The following is a 17,156-nucleotide window of genomic DNA, read 5'->3' as shown; positions in this document are numbered from 1 at the left end:
TTTTTTGAGTGGATTGAGGAGAATATTTCGATGTGTTCAAGAGTCTGATGGCCTGAGGTTAAGAAGCTATTATTGGACCTGGAGGTTCTGCCGCGAGTTCAGTTTTTTGCAGAAAATTCCTAAAAACATTTCGACTGTTCCTGTTGTATAGAAGAACTTGGACCATCCTCGCATTGACATTTTAACCTTGCTGGCAAAGATAGAACACTGGGGTCCAAACTTGTGATTTACATAACTGAGGCCTCTCCTGTTTGGCAATTATAATTGTTTTCCAAATGTGATTTATGGAACTAAAGTTACATTTTGCCAGAGATTCTTAAAAATACGAGCGCTGTCATACAGTGCGGGTCAGTGTTTCCTAAGCATTTTTTGGTGGCCTCCTAGAAGGCCAGACAAAACATATCTTTCTCACCTGTGGTCTGTACAGGCCGCTGCGATACTTTGTTCAAATACATGTTTCCACCACCATCACTGGGGGCAACATTGCATCAGTCAGTTCAGAGTCCTGTATAAAGAGAGCATGGCCAACTAAACAACAGGCACCCTGTTGGCTACCTGGGACGGGTGCGGCATGACAAAACAAACAATAACAATACCTGTAAATATAGTTTTAAACATATTCCAGCTCATAAACTTGCAATACTACAAGCTTTTATTTCGACAAAATATAATTCTGTGGCCCTATTTGATGCACTCCACTATATACATTCGTGCAGTTGAGTGTTTAGTAAACAGCATGCTGTCTAACACGCTCCTGAAGGCGCACTCAACCTACCAAATAATACACAGAACAACTGATTACCGTTATTTTGCCAAAGTCTTCATTCGCTTTGGACCAACAATAACGGAGAAATTGTGACTTTTATGTGAAGTATGTCAACTGTGGTGGCTGCCTCCAATTCAATCAATCAATCAATGTTTACTTATATAGCCCTAAATCACAAGTGTCTCAAAGGGCTGCACAAGCCACAACGACATCCCCTGCTCAGATCCCACATCAGGGCAAGAAAAAACTCAACCCAGTGGGATAACAATGAATAACCTTGGAGGGGACAGCAGATGTGGGGACAATTAATTGTTTTGTAATCACTGCGCTATTATAAATTATTAATAGCGCAGTGATAATTATTTTAAATTATTATAAATAATAAATATATATATAAAAAAAAAAAATATATATATATATATATATATATGTTTTTTTTGTCTATGTAATATATTTACCATTTATACGTTTGTATGATTGAAATCATCAAAATCCATGAGACTTATCAAAATAAAAAAAACGTATATCAAGTCTGTTTGGATGTTTACACGGCAGAACAACTCTAACGTGGCGCAGTGGCAGAGTGGCCGTGCGCAACCCGAAGGTACCTGGTTCAATCCCTACCTAGTACCAACCTCGTCACGTACGTTGTGTCTTGAGTAAGACACTTCACCCTTGCTCCTGATGGGTGCTGGTTAGCGCCTTGCATGGCAGCTCCCTCCATCAGTGTGTGAATGTGTGTGTAAATGTGGAAGTAGTGTCAAAGCGCTTTGATTACCTTGAAGGTAGAAACGCACTATACAAGTACAACCCATTTATCATTTATTTATTTAAATATATATGTATGTGTGTGTGTGTGTGTGTGTGTGTGTGTGTGTGTGTGTGTGTGTGTGTGTGTGTGTGTGTGTGTGTATATATGCCTGTATTCCTGGTTATCTCTTGTACCAGTCATAAATGACTCTGATCATCTTTAAACCCAGCAATAAATGGAGTAGCGAGCTAAAAGCAAGCATCCCATTGCCTTTAAATATAAAGCTGGGACTCCGGTTCTTATGAACTTACTTTTACTGCCCTTACTCATGTCCACTTATGTACACATGGTTGTCTGCTGCCATGACACCTGTGTAAATGTGTGTGGCAGGACGAGGCCGTGGAGCGATGCACTGTCCCTGAAGTTCCCAAAGAACACAGTGGCCAGAGAATCATGGTCAAGTGCCTTTCTCTCAAGTAAGTGACGTTTCTAGGTCAGCACTTTTGCTCTCTTGGCAGCCTAAGCAGCACACACTGTGTTTTCAGGTTCGAGATAGAAATCGAACCAATATTTGGATCGCTGGCCCTTTATGACGTCAAGGAAAAGAAAAAGGTATAATTGTGTTTTCCCAACACAATTGCAGTGAAACAGTGATCTCATGCCTGCCTTATTGAATTCCCCCAGCTTAAGTGAACGTGTGGTTTACATCTGAAACTCAATTACACGGCCTTGCATCTCCTCCCTCCAACCATTCCCGCTTATCTCCTCTCTCCCCGACAGATTTCCGAGAATTTCTATTTCGACCTGAACTCTGATCAGATGAAAGGCCTCCTTAAGCCGCACACGCCTCACGTGGCCATCTCCACGCTGGCACGCTCGGCCATTTTCTCTATCACGTACCCCTCCGCCGACATCTTCCTGGTCATTAAGGTATTACGCAGAGTCATGGGAATTCATGCTGACGCTTCTCTTACTGGGTCTCCAATACGCTGGCCTGCTCTTTTCTGAAGTTGAAGTGCCTCTCTGAGCATGATAACTCACCCTGAGTGCTTCTCTCCCAGCTGGAGAAGGTTCTTCAGCAAGGAGACATTGGAGAGTGCTGTGAACCCTACATGGTCATGAAGGAATCAGACTCCTCTAAGGTAACGTAGCCAAAGATGCGTCAACGCTGATCATGACCTGCCAGACAGCATGCACGCTTTTATGCTGCGCTTGCTCAATGCTGTCTGTCTGGCTGCAATATTTACTCACTGACTGGCAAACACCGTAGACCTTTCATGGGATGATCTCATGTCTGCAGCACAAGGAGAAGCTGGAGAAGTTGCGCCTGCAGGCGGAACAGTCCTGTACCCGCCTGGGCTGCTTCCGCATGCCCTTCGCCTGGACGGCCATTCACCTGCTCAACATTGTCAGCAGCGTAGGGGGTCTGGACCGCTTGGACCCTGACTCCGATTCTGGTATTGCACCAAAGACACATGAATGGTCTTCCCTATCAAACGTGCAATTTGTTCCACAAGGTATCGGTGGCACTCGATGACATATTCTAATTACATAATTAGTTATCACGTGTGTGGATGGGTTAAACCAGACCTGGGCAAATGAAGGCCCGGGGGCCACATGAGGCCCGTTGAGCTTTTCAATCTGGCCCGCCGGACATTCCCTAATCATTTTGTTGAGATGTTTAGATGTTAAGTGTAGCTGCCATTATAATGTGCACTCATCTTTTCTAATCACCTTAAGTCTTCAACTATACTAAGTCTTTCCATGCTTGGAATCTGCATCATATACTACTTACTATGTCATGTAATGAGTTACTATGGTCATGTAATGAGTTACTATGGTCATGTAATGAGTTACTATGGTCATGTAATGAGTTACTATGGTCATGTAATGAGTTACTATGGTCATGTAATGAGTTACTATGGTCATCTAATGAGTTACTATGGTCATGTAATGAGTTACTATGGTCATGTAATGAGTTACTATGGTCATGTAATGAGTTACTATGCTCATGTAATGAGTTACTATGGTCATGTAATGAGTTACTATGGTCATCTGATGAGTTACTATGGTCATGTAATGAGTTACTATGGTCATGTAATGAGTTACTATGGTCATGTAATGAGTTACTTTGGTCATCTGATGAGTTACTTTGGTCATCTGATGAGTTACTATGGTCATGTAATGAGTTACTATGGTGATGTAATGAGTTACTATGGTGATGTAATGAGTTACTATGGTCATGTAATGAGTTACTATGGTGATGTAATGAGTTACTATGGTCATGTAATGAGTTACTATGGTCATGTAATGAGTTACTATGGTCATGTAATGAGTTACTATGGTCATGTAATGAGTTACTATGGTGATGTAATGAGTTACTATGGTCATGTAATGAGTTACTATGGTCATGTAAGTCACAGGAGGTCAGAGGAGGCACCAAACAGTGTGGGTGGGGAGTGTTTCCACAGAGTGTGAAATGTGGGTGTCAGGGACAGACGTGGAAGGAGATTTTGACAAGAAAGTTGTAAAGCTTAGTGATATATCACATATATCACATTGTAGGTGCGTTTTCTTTTTTATCCTTCATGTTCATATTTGGCTGAGTTTGTTGTATTTATGTTGCTTTTCGCTTGATTGTAAAATATGTGAATGGAGAGGGGGTGTGAAGTTCATATGTTGTCAATAGTCAGTGTTTGATTCTTCATACTTAATATTATGAAGTCGCCACCTCATTGCAGGGCCAACACAGATAGACAGACACATCCGTTATTTCCATGTACATCCTGGGTGTCTCATTCAGTAAAATTTTTAATTCTAGTCCTTTCTTTAGGCGGACTGTCCTAAAGTTTTTAGCGTTCAATCAGACATTATTGTGAGGTTTTATATTAGTGTTCCTAAAAATAGAACCCAAGCACACATACTGTACAGATTTTCACAGCTTACACACATATGTGTATATGTGTGTGTGTGTGTATGTATATATATATATATATATATATATATATATATATATACACACACACACAAACCGCGTTTCCATATGAGTTGGGAAATTGTGTTAGATGTAAATATAAACAGAATACAATGATTTGCAAATCCTTTTCAACCCATATTCAGTTGAATATGCTACAAAGACAACATATTTGATGTTCAAACTCATAAAGTAATATATATATATATATATATATATATATATATATATATATATATATATATATATATATATATATATATATATGTGTATGTAGGTGTGGGAAAAATCACAAGACTACTTCATCTCTACAGAACTGTAGAATCTCCTGATGATTGAGGGAACCCCTCATGAAACAGTTCTGTAGAGATGAAGTAGTCTTGTGATTTTTCCCACACCTACATATTGCGCTCTGCCACGGTATCGAGCACTATTCTCTGAATAATCCAATCAAGACATATATATATATATGTGTGTATGTATGTATATATGTGTATGTGTGTATATATATATATATATATGTGTGTATATATACGTGTGTGTGTGTACAGTACAGTAGTTTATGCAGGCGTAGATCTTGCTTTGGTTTTTGGCTGAGACCAGGGATGTTGGGCTGGAAAAGGTTGGTGACCAGTGGGCTACACAGTCAGTCCCATTATGATATGTTTGTGAGCAAAGGTGAACGCTGCAAATGAATAAAAGAATCCTTCTGTGGCAGCCCACCAAAGACGCATTAGGACCGCCACAGAAAGATTTGCCGTAAATGAAAGGCAGAAAGTAAATGAATGTATGGAAGATACTCTGTGTAAATGCTGTGTTACTTAATCATTTTTGTCTTTTTTTTCCTGGCAGAGCGCAAAGGCCATGGAACGTGGAACGAAAAAAAGAAAAAGGGATTTGAGCGAATGAGCGTCGGCGATGATGTGTGTAACTTTGCCACTTTCCGCCCAGCAACCCTGACCGTCACCAACTTCTTTAAGCAGGTCAGACACAGCCCAGGGGGTAGCACTGCCAACTTGAAATACTGGGATGTCTTATTTCTGCTTTTAAAGACAAGTAGTGCCGCTCTTTATTTCAAATGAGCTGCTTAGATAAAGGCCAAAAGTACCATCAATAGGCCTCCCAGTCTTTTTGATACATGTTTACTGACATGCACACATTGATGCTGGACAACTTACATAAGTTGGACACTAATACTGTAGGCACATGTGATTTAAACAATAGATTACTATGTCAGTATCAATAATGAAATAGATTCACAAGTACTATTACTAGGTTCACTCTTGTACTTGTTTTGTGCCATCGATCCATACCAGGGGTCAGCAACCCGCGGCTCCATCCAACCATTTTCTACCGCTTATTCCTTATAACTAATATGGACACTTACATGTTGCCTTCCTTATAAGACTTCCATAACACTTTTAACTTTTTTGCGGCTCCAGACAGATTTGTTTTCTGTATTTTTGGTTCTGGGTGGCCGAGCCCGGCGCCACACTAATGACATTGTTCTTTAATGAAGGAGGGGGACAGGCTGAGCGATGAAGACCTCTACAAGTTTCTGGCAGACATGCGCAGACCGTCCTCTGTCCTGCGACGACTGAGGCCCGTCACAGGTGACCTTTAAGAAGAATCTCATGGAGCTTTAATGCCATTATATTGTCTGAATTCATTTCTAGACCTTTTCAAACGTGTCTGTGTCTCCTTTCCAGCCCAGTTGAAGATTGACATTTCTCCGGCGCCGGACTCGCCTCATTACTGCCTGTCACCCGAGCTGCTGCACGTCAAGCCATACCCGGACCTGCGGGTCCGCCCCACCAAAGAGGTGCTGGAATTCCCCACTCGCTACGTGTACACGCCGCACACTAGCTACAGGTGAGCACTGGTCCAACACACACAGATGGAAGGAGGCCTCTTTCATACAAACACAGCACACAACCAACACTTTCCCCAAATTTGAAATGTCTCAGAGTTCCAGGAATGTCGTAGCAAGATACAGGCGTCAGATTTCTCAAATAGTTGGGGTCCACATTATTCGATTCATGGTAAATATTGGATAAAATGTGGATATTTCTTGGACTGCAAGCTGAAGGTTTTCACTTCAATCATTGATTTATTCCCTCTTAGTTAGTAGTAGTGTGATGTTGCCTTTTTCTATTGGATATCAACAAGTTCAACAAGCGGCTCTTTAGCGCCGCCCTTCAAAAATATATGAAAATAGAAAAAGATGGGGGGGGGAATATATATTTATTTTAATATGGTTTCTGCAGGACAACATGACACAAAACTTCCTAATTGTTAGAAATCCCACTGTTTATGTTAACCATGATTCTCTGATGGGATTTGGCAAGAGGCGTTTTGTCCTACTCATTTTGGCAGTCTTTGAACAACGTTCTTCAACGATACCAGAAAGACATGTTTTATGCCACTCCTTCTTTGTCTCATTTTGTCCACCAAACTTTTTATTTCTCATGGATGAAATATTGGCTGTATTTTGACAGTTGTTTGTGTGCCATGTTGTTCCAGACCATAGCAAACAATACCCAGCTTGTATAGATTGTAATAATTGTATCAGAAGAAGACAACCTGCTCTTTCCTTTTAACTTGGACACACATCTTTACCTTTGGCCATTCCAAGACTGTAATTACCAGGAGTTATATCACCTTCTGAAAAATTATATCCATGATTTCCAAAGTTGTAAGAATGTGTAGAATAAATATTACATTTCAACATTTCTGTCAACAAAGATTTGTGTCAGCCTGCGACAATTATTTTAATAGTAGGCTATTATAGCTGATAGAGACACTTAGATCATGTGTTGTCTTCATTATATCGCTTATAGAAGGCTTTTCATTTTTTGAAGTTGACATGTTGACATAGAACAGTAGCGTGCTGCGTCACATCACAACTCTGATGCTCATACACAGCTTGGGGAAATGATTGCACCACATAGTAAGCTGCTTTTTAGCGGGAGTTGTGGTCTTGTTGGCCTCATAAGGTAGTTCTATTGCCCGCACTCAGCGCTTTTTTGTGCTGCTGCCATTTTTAAACACTTTGCAGTGCGCAGTCATTTGTCCCACAAAACCAAAGCACTGACAACACTTGTCTTTTCTTTGAAACAAACCTCTCGCTCTCGTTAGCATTAGCCATCTGTTGAATCTGCGCGAGGGAGGGACGGGGGCGGGACCTCCGGGGGGCAGACAGTGTGCTGGAGCAATGGGAGAAAAAACAACTAGTTTTTAGTTTTTTAATTGTCTGCAACAAAAACACTTCAATGTAGCAGTTTCAATGAATTTTTTAAAAAGTGCAGTTTTTGTATCACAATTATTTCACAAGTGAGGTCAAAAATCCCCCCCAGCAGTTCCTATGGAATCCTCTATGAACTTTGAATTCTTAGCAACTTTGACTGTTCCACTTACACATCCGATGTCATCTCTCACATCTGATGTCATCTCTCACATCCGATGTCATCTCTCACATCCGATGTCATCTCTCACATCCGATGTCATCTCTCACATCTGATGTCATCTCTCACATCCGATGTCATCTCTCACATCCGATGTCATCTCTCACATCTGATGTCATCTCTCACACATCTGATGTCATCTCTCACACATCTGATGTCATCTCTCACACATCTGATGTCATCTCTCACATCTGATGTCATCTCTCACATCTGATGTCATCTCTCACATCTGATGTCATCTCTCACATCTGATGTCATCTCTCACATCTGATGTCATCTCTCACATCTGATGTCATCTCTCACATCCGATGTCATCTCTCACATCCGATGTCATCTCTCACATCCGATGTCATCTCTCACATCCGATGTCATCTCTCACATCTGATGTCATCTCTCACATCCGATGTCATCTCTCACATCTGATGTCATCTCTCACATCCGATGTCATCTCTCACATCCGATGTCATCTCTCACATCCGATGTCATCTCTCACATCTGATGTCATCTCTCACATCTGATGTCATCTCTCACATCTGATGTCATCTCTCACACATCTGACGTCATCTCTCACATCCGATGTCATCTCTCACATCCGATGTCATCTCTCACATCCGATGTCATCTCTCACATCTGATGTCATCTCTCACACATCTGACGTCATCTCTCACATCCGATGTCATCTCTCACATCCGATGTCATCTCTCACATCCGATGTCATCTCTCACATCTGATGTCATCTCTCACATCCGATGTCATCTCTCACACATCTGACGTCATCTCTCACATCCGATGTCATCTCTCACATCCGATGTCATCTCTCACATCCGATGTCATCTCTCACATCTGATGTCATCTCTCACACATCTGACGTCATCTCTCACATCCGATGTCATCTCTCACATCCGATGTCATCTCTCACATCCGATGTCATCTCTCACATCCGATGTCATCTCTCACATCCGATGTCATCTCTCACATCTGATGTCATCTCTCACATCCGATGTCATCTCTCACATCTGATGTCATCTCTCACATCTGATGTCATCTCTCACATCTGATGTCATCTCTCACATCTGATGTCATCTCTCACACATCTGATGTCATCTCTCACATCTGATGTCATCTCTCACACATCTGACGTCATCTCTCACATCCGATGTCATCTCTCACATCCGATGTCATCTCTCACATCTGATGTCATCTCTCACATCTGATGTCATCTCTCACATCTGATGTCATCTCTCACATCTGATGTCATCTCTCACATCTGATGTCATCTCTCACACATCTGACGTCATCTCTCACATCCGATGTCATCTCTCACATCCGATGTCATCTCTCACATCCGATGTCATCTCTCACATCCGATGTCATCTCTCACATCTGATGTCATCTCTCACATCTGATGTCATCTCTCACACATCTGACGTCATCTCTCACATCCGATGTCATCTCTCACATCCGATGTCATCTCTCACATCCGATGTCATCTCTCACATCTGATGTCATCTCTCACATCCGATGTCATCTCTCACATCCGATGTCATCTCTCACATCTGATGTCATCTCTCACATCCGATGTCATCTCTCACATCTGATGTCATCTCTCACATCTGATGTCATCTCTCACATCTGATGTCATCTCTCACATCTGATGTCATCTCTCACATCCGATGTCATCTCTCACATCCGATGTCATCTCTCACATCCGATGTCATCTCTCACATCTGATGTCATCTCTCACATCTGATGTCATCTCTCACATCCGATGTCATCTCTCACATCCGATGTCATCTCTCACATCCGATGTCATCTCTCACATCTGATGTCATCTCTCACATCTGATGTCATCTCTCACATCCGATGTCATCTCTCACATCTGATGTCATCTCTCACACATCTGATGTCATCTCTCACATCTGATGTCATCTCTCACATCTGATGTCATCTCTCACATCTGATGTCATCTCTCACATCTGATGTCATCTCTCACATCCGATGTCATCTCTCACATCTGATGTCATCTCTCACATCCGATGTCATCTCTCACATCCGATGTCATCTCTCACATCCGATGTCATCTCTCACATCCGATGTCATCTCTCACATCTGATGTCATCTCTCACATCTGATGTCATCTCTCACATCCGATGTCATCTCTCACATCTGATGTCATCTCTCACACATCTGATGTCATCTCTCACATCTGATGTCATCTCACACATCCGATGTCATCTCTCACATCCGACGTCATCTCTCACATCTGACGTCATCTCTCACATCTGATGCAACTGGCAGGAGAGAAATGTGACTTGTTGGCCTTTGTGGCCATGTTATTAGGGAGTCCCATGACTAGTTGTGTTTGCTAGTCATGTTGGAAGGGAGTCCCATGACTAGTTGTGTTTGCTAGTCATGTTGGAAGGGAGTCCCATGACTAGTTGTGTTTGCTAGTCATGTTGGAAGGGAGTCCCATGACTAGTTGTGTTTGCTAGTCATGTTGGAAGGGAGTCCCATGACTAGTTGTGTTTGCTAGTCATGTTGGAAGGGAGTCACATGACTAGTTGTGTTTGCTAGTCATGTTGGAAGGGAGTCCCATGACTAGTTGTGTTTGCTAGTCATGTTGGAAGGGAGTCCCATGACTAGTTGTGTTTGCTAGTCATGTTGGAAGGGAGTCCCATGACTAGTTGTGTTTGCTAGTCATGTTGGAAGGGAGTCCCATGACTAGTTGTGTTTGCTAGTCATGTTGGAAGGGAGTCCCATGACTAGTTGTGTTTGCTAGTCATGTTGGAAGGGAGTCCCATGACTAGTTGTGTTTGCTAGTCATGTTGGAAGGGAGTCCCATGACTAGTTGTGTTTGCTAGTCATGTTGGAAGGGAGTCCCATGACTAGTTGTGTTTGCTAGTCATGTTGGAAGGGAGACCCATGACTAGTTGTGTTTGCTAGTCATGTTGGAAGGGAGTCTCATGGATAGAAAACTGTTTCTTGTTCAGAACCGGTTTGTAGTGTAACAATTCTTTGGAATCCCTGGCCATTGTTTTCAAATGGTTTCCTCATCAATTCTTGTTGGTGGGTATGACATCATTAAGCAACGTGCCTAGTGACGTCAGATCACAAAATGGCGGAGCCTAGGCGCAACAAACACTTTAAAGTTGACTACATTTTACAAGAAAAGATTGCAACAGCGCTACTTATAATAATTACAAGGCTGTTAGTTTATCATCACCATTACTTATAATAATTACAAGGCTGCTAGTTTATCAGGACTACTTGTAATAGTTGTAAGGCTGCTAGTGAATAAAGAGGCGGACGTAGGAGCAATATGCTGCACACACAGCATGCTCCTACCTAATCCCAGGTCATCTGAAAACAAGATGTTCTAACAAACACCTCTTATCTATCATATGAATTGTTACATTGCACTGAATGCCTTCTCATTCAGATGAGCATGACGAGAGACCGGGTCTGACTGGCTCTGAAGTGGCAGCCCCAGTGACACCAATGTCACCAAGTAGCAACTAAGTTTGTGGTCAAAAGTTGGCCTTTTCTGTAGGTGAATGTTCAATTGTAGTCAGAAAAAAGTTTAATGTTTTCTTGCAAGCAGCTTGTCTCTGTCATGATGTTGTACGGATGAAAATGATCAAATGTACAGATGAAAATGATCAAATGTACAGATGAAAATGATCAAATGTACAGATGAAAATGATCAAATGTACAGATGAAAATGATCAAATGTACAGATGAAAATGATCAAATGACAATCCTTCCTGGTGTCATATATCCAGACAGCATTACAGAAAAAGTTAGACAAATGCCATCTTTTGCAACCTTTGTTTATTTAGTTCAGGGGTGGGCAACCCGCGGCTCCACAGTTGCATGCAGCTCTTTGATCACTCTGATGCGGCTCAGCTTGTCACGGCTACAATGCCCTCATGCTTGCACTCTGCTTGTCAAACCTTGGGACACGCCCACATCCAGCCGCCAGCTGCTGCAGGACGGACACGCCGACAAAGACAAGCGGGTGACCAAGTTAAAGCGCCTAACAGCAGACCTTGAAGATGTTTCACGCCAGAAGGCCGTTCTTGCTCAGAATCACAAATGGTGTGATATTGAAAAGCTCCCCAAACCAGACAAACTCGGAACGCTAGACTCTTATGTGGACATGAAAAAGTATGCACTTGGAGTCCTGGCGATCTTTGGATCCACATATGCATGTGAGCAGGTGTTCTCCAACATGAACTTTATTAAAAACAAACATGGCACACGCCTCCCAGATGAGACTTTACAATCCTGTGTGAAGATAAAGGTGACGATGTGGAGACGCTGTGGGCTGTGGTTCAGGAGCAGAAATCACATTGACCAAGTATGATCAATATTCTAATTTCCTATAATTTTGCATATATTCACATTTTGTCATTGTTCAGTGAAACAGACATTTTATTATTTAAGTTGGCAGCTGACTGCACGGCGCCAGTAAAAGGATGACAGCACAGAGAGAGAGGACGGCATTTTTGGTTCTCTGCCAGGGGGTCATTTAAGTTCGGCGTTTAGTTTTTTTCTTTACTACAAGGAGGACTTAAATAGACATGAAGTATTTTACTTAACCTTCAACCCGACCTCTTTTTCGGAGTTAAAAACATTTTGTTGGATGCAGAAATGTTATTTCATTTTCTCTGCAGTCGTTCATTGGTTTCATAAATGTAACCCATAATAGTTTGTTTATACATAGCACAAAGCAAAAAAACAACTTTATATGAAGTGTTGTTTATTTTATTTTATTTTTGTCCTGTCCAGCTTCTCAGGCAAATCATATAGTTGATGTAGATGTAGATGTAGATGTAGATGCCCATATCGGCTGGTCACATTTACTTTACAAAAGAGAAGTGTAGGATACTTCTCTTGTTGTCTTATTTAAATTTGACTTTATTAAATGTATAAATATTATCATTTGGTGCAGCCGGGCCAAAACAAGGAGGGGATAGAAAGAGAAAAAAAGGAGAAATTGTGGGAATAAGAGGGTGATTAGACAGTGTTATTTCATTTTAAATTTCAAAAGAGTTTTGTGGCTCCCATTGTTTTCTTTGGTTTGTGAAACGGGTCCAAATGGCTCTTTGAGAGGTAAAGGTTGCCGACCCCTGATTTAGTTCTTTAGTCTGTGTGAAGGAAAGCTTATTCAGGCCTTTAATTACAAAGATGTACAATATGTACTGTAAATACAAAACATGCCGAAATAACAAGATATGTTGTGTCATAATGAAATAAGATTTGATAATTAAATGTTGAAAAATAATGCTTAAGAGAGGCACTACAGATGTGTTGCAGGAGAAAGGGCTGTAGTGTAAGTTGCATCAAGGCAAATAAAGAACAATGTGCTGTGTGCAGCATTGCACAGGTGAAAGGGAGTGCTTGGAGGGTCCAGTGCTGACAATGTTCATTGTGTGGCTTACTTCATAAAGCTTCACTCTGTGAGAAGAGAGAGCACAATTGAAAGCCAGTGAGGACCATCAGTGCTCATGTCCAACTCACCATCTTCTGCAATGTTAAGATCTGTCGGTTGTGCTTCTCCATTTTCTGTTTTTGAAACTGCATCAAATGCTGCAGACCTGTCAAGATACTGGCATTCAAGGCAGTTCTCTCCTGAAACCACAAACGGAGAAATGGCCTCTTATGAGCCCTGACAACAAACAGTTGTGACAGTAGCTTGGGGGAGGGTGCGGCTCACCTGCAGATCCTTGATGCTGGTGGGTGACGTGCTCTTCACATATGTCTCCAGTCTTCTTACTTTGGTCCAAAGCGCCATCTCTTCTTGCTGAATGTGGGCCAGCTGACCTTCTGTCATCTTGGTTTCAGCTTGCTGCTTGCTAATCTGGTCCTATGGACATATTATTATTATTATTATTATTATTCACGCCCAGGCTGCCCTGTAATGCTGCATCCAACTTTAGACACAACAGCTACCATGAATTGATTAACTTGGACCCCGACTTAAACAAGTTGAAAAACTTATTGGGGTGTTAGCATTTAGTGGTCAATTGTACAGAATATGTACTGAACTGTGCAATCTACTAATAAAAGTTTCAATCAATCAATCAAAAGCTGTATCTGTAATGCTGCCTTTACAAAGGGGCTTTTCCCTGCCACAGACAGTCAAACAATAGTTTCTACTTAGTTTGGGCGCCAAATGGCCCCATCCTGTTGGAGCCGTGCCCTCTGCACATTACACCACCAAGGCTAAGAATGCATCGCTCTTCAAATATTGTGGCCTCACCACATCACAGATTTTTTTCTTTGTTCTTGTGTATTTTTTTAAAGTATATTCATAAACATGTTTGCTCCAGGGGTGGGCAACGCGTGGCTCTTTTGTGCCGCCCCAGTGGTTCCCTGGAGCTTTTTCAAAAATGTATGAAAATGGAAAAAAGATGGGGGAAATTATTATTATTTTTTTTTTAATATGGTTACTGTAGGAGGACAACATGACACAAACCTTCCTAATTGTAAAAAATCATACTCTTTATCTTAAACTTGATTCCCTTTTGAGAGTTTTTGTCCTAATTTCAGCTGTCCTTGAACGCACCGTAGTTTGTTTACATGTACAACTTTCTTCGACACTGCCGCAGTAAGACATGTTTTATGCCACTCCTTCTTTGTCTCATTTTGTCCACCAAACTTTTCATACTGTGCGTGAATGCACAAAGGTGAGCTTTGTTGATGTTATTGACTTGTCTCAAGTGCTAATCAGGCATATTTGGTCACTGCATGACTGCAAGCTAATCAATGCTAACATGCTATTTAGGCTAGCTGTATGTACATATTGCATCATTATGCCTCGTATTTTAGGTATATTTGAGGTCATTTCCTTCAACTTGAACACACACATCTTTACCTTTGGCCATTCTAAGACAGTCATTTCCAGGAGTTATCTCACCCTCTGAGAGGAAGCCTCCGTTTTAGTAATGTTTTCCAATGTTGTAAAAATGTGTAGAATAAATATTACATTTCCACATTTCTGTCAACGAAGATTTGCTTCAGCCTGCGACACAGTCATTTTGATAGTAGGCTAATATAGACACTTACATCATGTGTTGTCTTCATTATAACACTTATATAAGACTTTTAAAGTCATTTTGATAGTAGGCTAATACAGACTCTTGCGTCATGTGTTGTCTTCATTATAACACTTATATAAGACTTTTAAAGTCATTTTGATAGTAGGCTAATATAGACACTTACATCATGTGTTGTCTTCATTATAACACTTATATAAGACTTTTAAAGTCATTTTGATAGTAGGCTAATATAGACACTTACATCATGTGTTGTCTTCATTATAACACTTATATACATTTTTTAAAGTCGCTTTGATAGTAGGCTAATAAAACTGATATAGACACTTAAATCATGTGTTGCCTTCATCATAACACTTATATAATACTCTTAAAGTCATTTTGATAGTAGGCTAATATAGACACTTACATAATGAGTTGTCTTCATCATAACACATATAAGACTTTTAAAGTCGCTTTGATAGTAGGCTAATAAAACTGATATAGACACTTAAATCATGTGTTGCCTTCATCATAAGATTTATATAAAGCTTTACATTTTTTGCTGCTCCAGACAGATTTAGACAGATGTATATTTGGTCCATTATGGCTCTTTCAAGGTTTTGGGGTGCCGGCCCCTGCCCTAGATTAAGCGTTTTCAAGCATATAAATGGCTGAATGAACTAAATATATTAATACTAATATTAATACTAGCCACTAGATAAGACCAAACTAATCAGATTGCCATTTTGATATGCCCTTTATTCTCTATGCGTCCAGCTGACTTCTTGTCACATGACCAAATCCACAAGGCAAGCAAGAAGATGACACTCCACTTGTTATGTCTTCCCAGTTTGTCCTTCTGGAACATCTTTCACGGCATGCTGTTGTCACGCCATAACAACCTGCTGTTTGCATTCTTGCTCCTACTCCTTACCTGCAGCAGCGCTATCACTTCCTTGATCTGCTTCTCCACCTCCGCCGCCCGCTCGGTCTGCTCCCCGAGCCGCCTCAGCGCACCCTCGTGGCCATTCAGAGTTTTGCCGATCCTAGCTATCTTGGCCTCGGTGGTTTCGAAGACGTAGTTGAGGGACTCGCCGAACTGAATGACGCCGAACATGAGCACGTTGACGTCCTCCGTCCTGCCCGCCGTCTTGACGGGGGCGGCGTGGACAGGTGTGAGCCCCGCGAGCGCACAAAGCAAGCACAGGCCCCACATCGTCCTGATCGCTTGGTTCTGCTCATCAAACTGGATGAGCAAACGTGAGCCTTTATATTTAAAAAAAAAAAAACACACACAAAAAAAAAACGTGGTGAAACATTAACTCAGCTCTGGTTCGATCCCAGGTCTTGACCTTTGTCTTGATGACCTTCTCTCAAATATAAACCCTCACGTGCAAGAGTTTGCATCCAGCTCACAAACCCACACATTCTGTTTCTACTTCATTTTGAACTCTGACTCAACATGGGGACGGCGTGGCGCAGTGGCAGAGTGGCCGTGCGCAACCCGAGGGTCCCTGGTTCAATCCCCACCTAGTACCAACCTCGTCACGTCCGTTGTGTCCTGAGCAAGACACTTCACCCTTGCTCCTGATGGGTGCTGGTTAGCGCCTTGCATGGCAGCTCCCTCCATCAGTGTGTGAATGTGTGTGTGAATGTGGAAGTAGTGTCAAAGCGCTTTGAGTACCTTGAAGGTAGAAAAGTGCTATACAAGTACAACCCATTTATCATTTATTTTGTATTAGGGATCCCATGACTGTGGTTGCAGGTTGATTGACGGCCTGGTACATGACAACTGCACCATCATTCACTATCACAATGTGAAACAACTGCACCATCATTCACTATCACAATGTGAAACAACTGCACCATCATTCACTATCACAATGTGAAACAACTGCACCATCATTCACTATCACAATGTGAAACAACTGCACCATCATTCACTATCACAATGTGAAACAACTGCACCATCATTCACTATCACAATGTGAAACAACTGCACCATCATTCACTATCACAATGTGAAACAACTGCACCATCATTCACTATCACAGTGTGAAACAACTGCACCATCATTCACTATCACAATGTGAAACAACTGCACCATCATTCACTATCACAATGTGAAACAACTGCACCATCATTCACTATCACAATG

The 17,156-nt window shown here is 41.5% G+C and overlaps 2 protein-coding genes across 5 annotated transcripts in view; one reads left to right on the top strand and one right to left on the bottom strand.

The window, feature by feature from the left end:
* LOC133555758 (dedicator of cytokinesis protein 7-like) overlaps nucleotides 1-17,156 on the top strand; it is an 84,245-nt gene that overhangs the window by 12,910 nt on the left and 54,179 nt on the right. For all 4 annotated transcript variants that reach the window (XR_009807396.1, XM_061905084.1, XM_061905083.1 and 1 more), the window contains exons 7-14: nucleotides 1,908-1,993; nucleotides 2,063-2,129; nucleotides 2,298-2,447; nucleotides 2,579-2,659; nucleotides 2,818-2,974; nucleotides 5,344-5,474; nucleotides 6,011-6,104; nucleotides 6,201-6,363. Coding sequence is in view for 3 of the 4 variants with exons in the window: in XM_061905084.1 (XP_061761068.1) it covers nucleotides 1,908-1,993; nucleotides 2,063-2,129; nucleotides 2,298-2,447; nucleotides 2,579-2,659; nucleotides 2,818-2,974; nucleotides 5,344-5,474; nucleotides 6,011-6,104; nucleotides 6,201-6,363 (929 nt within the window). In the remaining variant the exon portion in view is untranslated. The remainder of the gene's footprint in view (nucleotides 1-1,907; nucleotides 1,994-2,062; nucleotides 2,130-2,297; nucleotides 2,448-2,578; nucleotides 2,660-2,817; nucleotides 2,975-5,343; nucleotides 5,475-6,010; nucleotides 6,105-6,200; nucleotides 6,364-17,156) is intronic.
* angptl8 (angiopoietin like 8) lies at nucleotides 11,791-16,255 on the bottom strand. Its single transcript, XM_061905086.1, has 4 exons — nucleotides 15,933-16,255; nucleotides 13,675-13,824; nucleotides 13,479-13,589; nucleotides 11,791-13,415 (listed from the first exon to the last, which is right to left on the bottom strand). Exons 1-4 carry the CDS (start codon nucleotides 16,212-16,214, stop codon nucleotides 13,401-13,403), a joined length of 558 nt encoding a protein of 185 aa, XP_061761070.1. The 5' UTR covers nucleotides 16,215-16,255; the 3' UTR covers nucleotides 11,791-13,400.

The sequence above is a fragment of the Nerophis ophidion genome, linkage group LG07 (genome assembly GCF_033978795.1).
Source record: "Nerophis ophidion isolate RoL-2023_Sa linkage group LG07, RoL_Noph_v1.0, whole genome shotgun sequence".
NCBI lineage: Eukaryota > Metazoa > Chordata > Actinopteri > Syngnathiformes > Syngnathidae > Nerophis > Nerophis ophidion.
The sequence above is the reverse complement of the archived record's forward strand: the minus strand, read 5'-3'. Positions and strand labels throughout refer to the sequence as shown.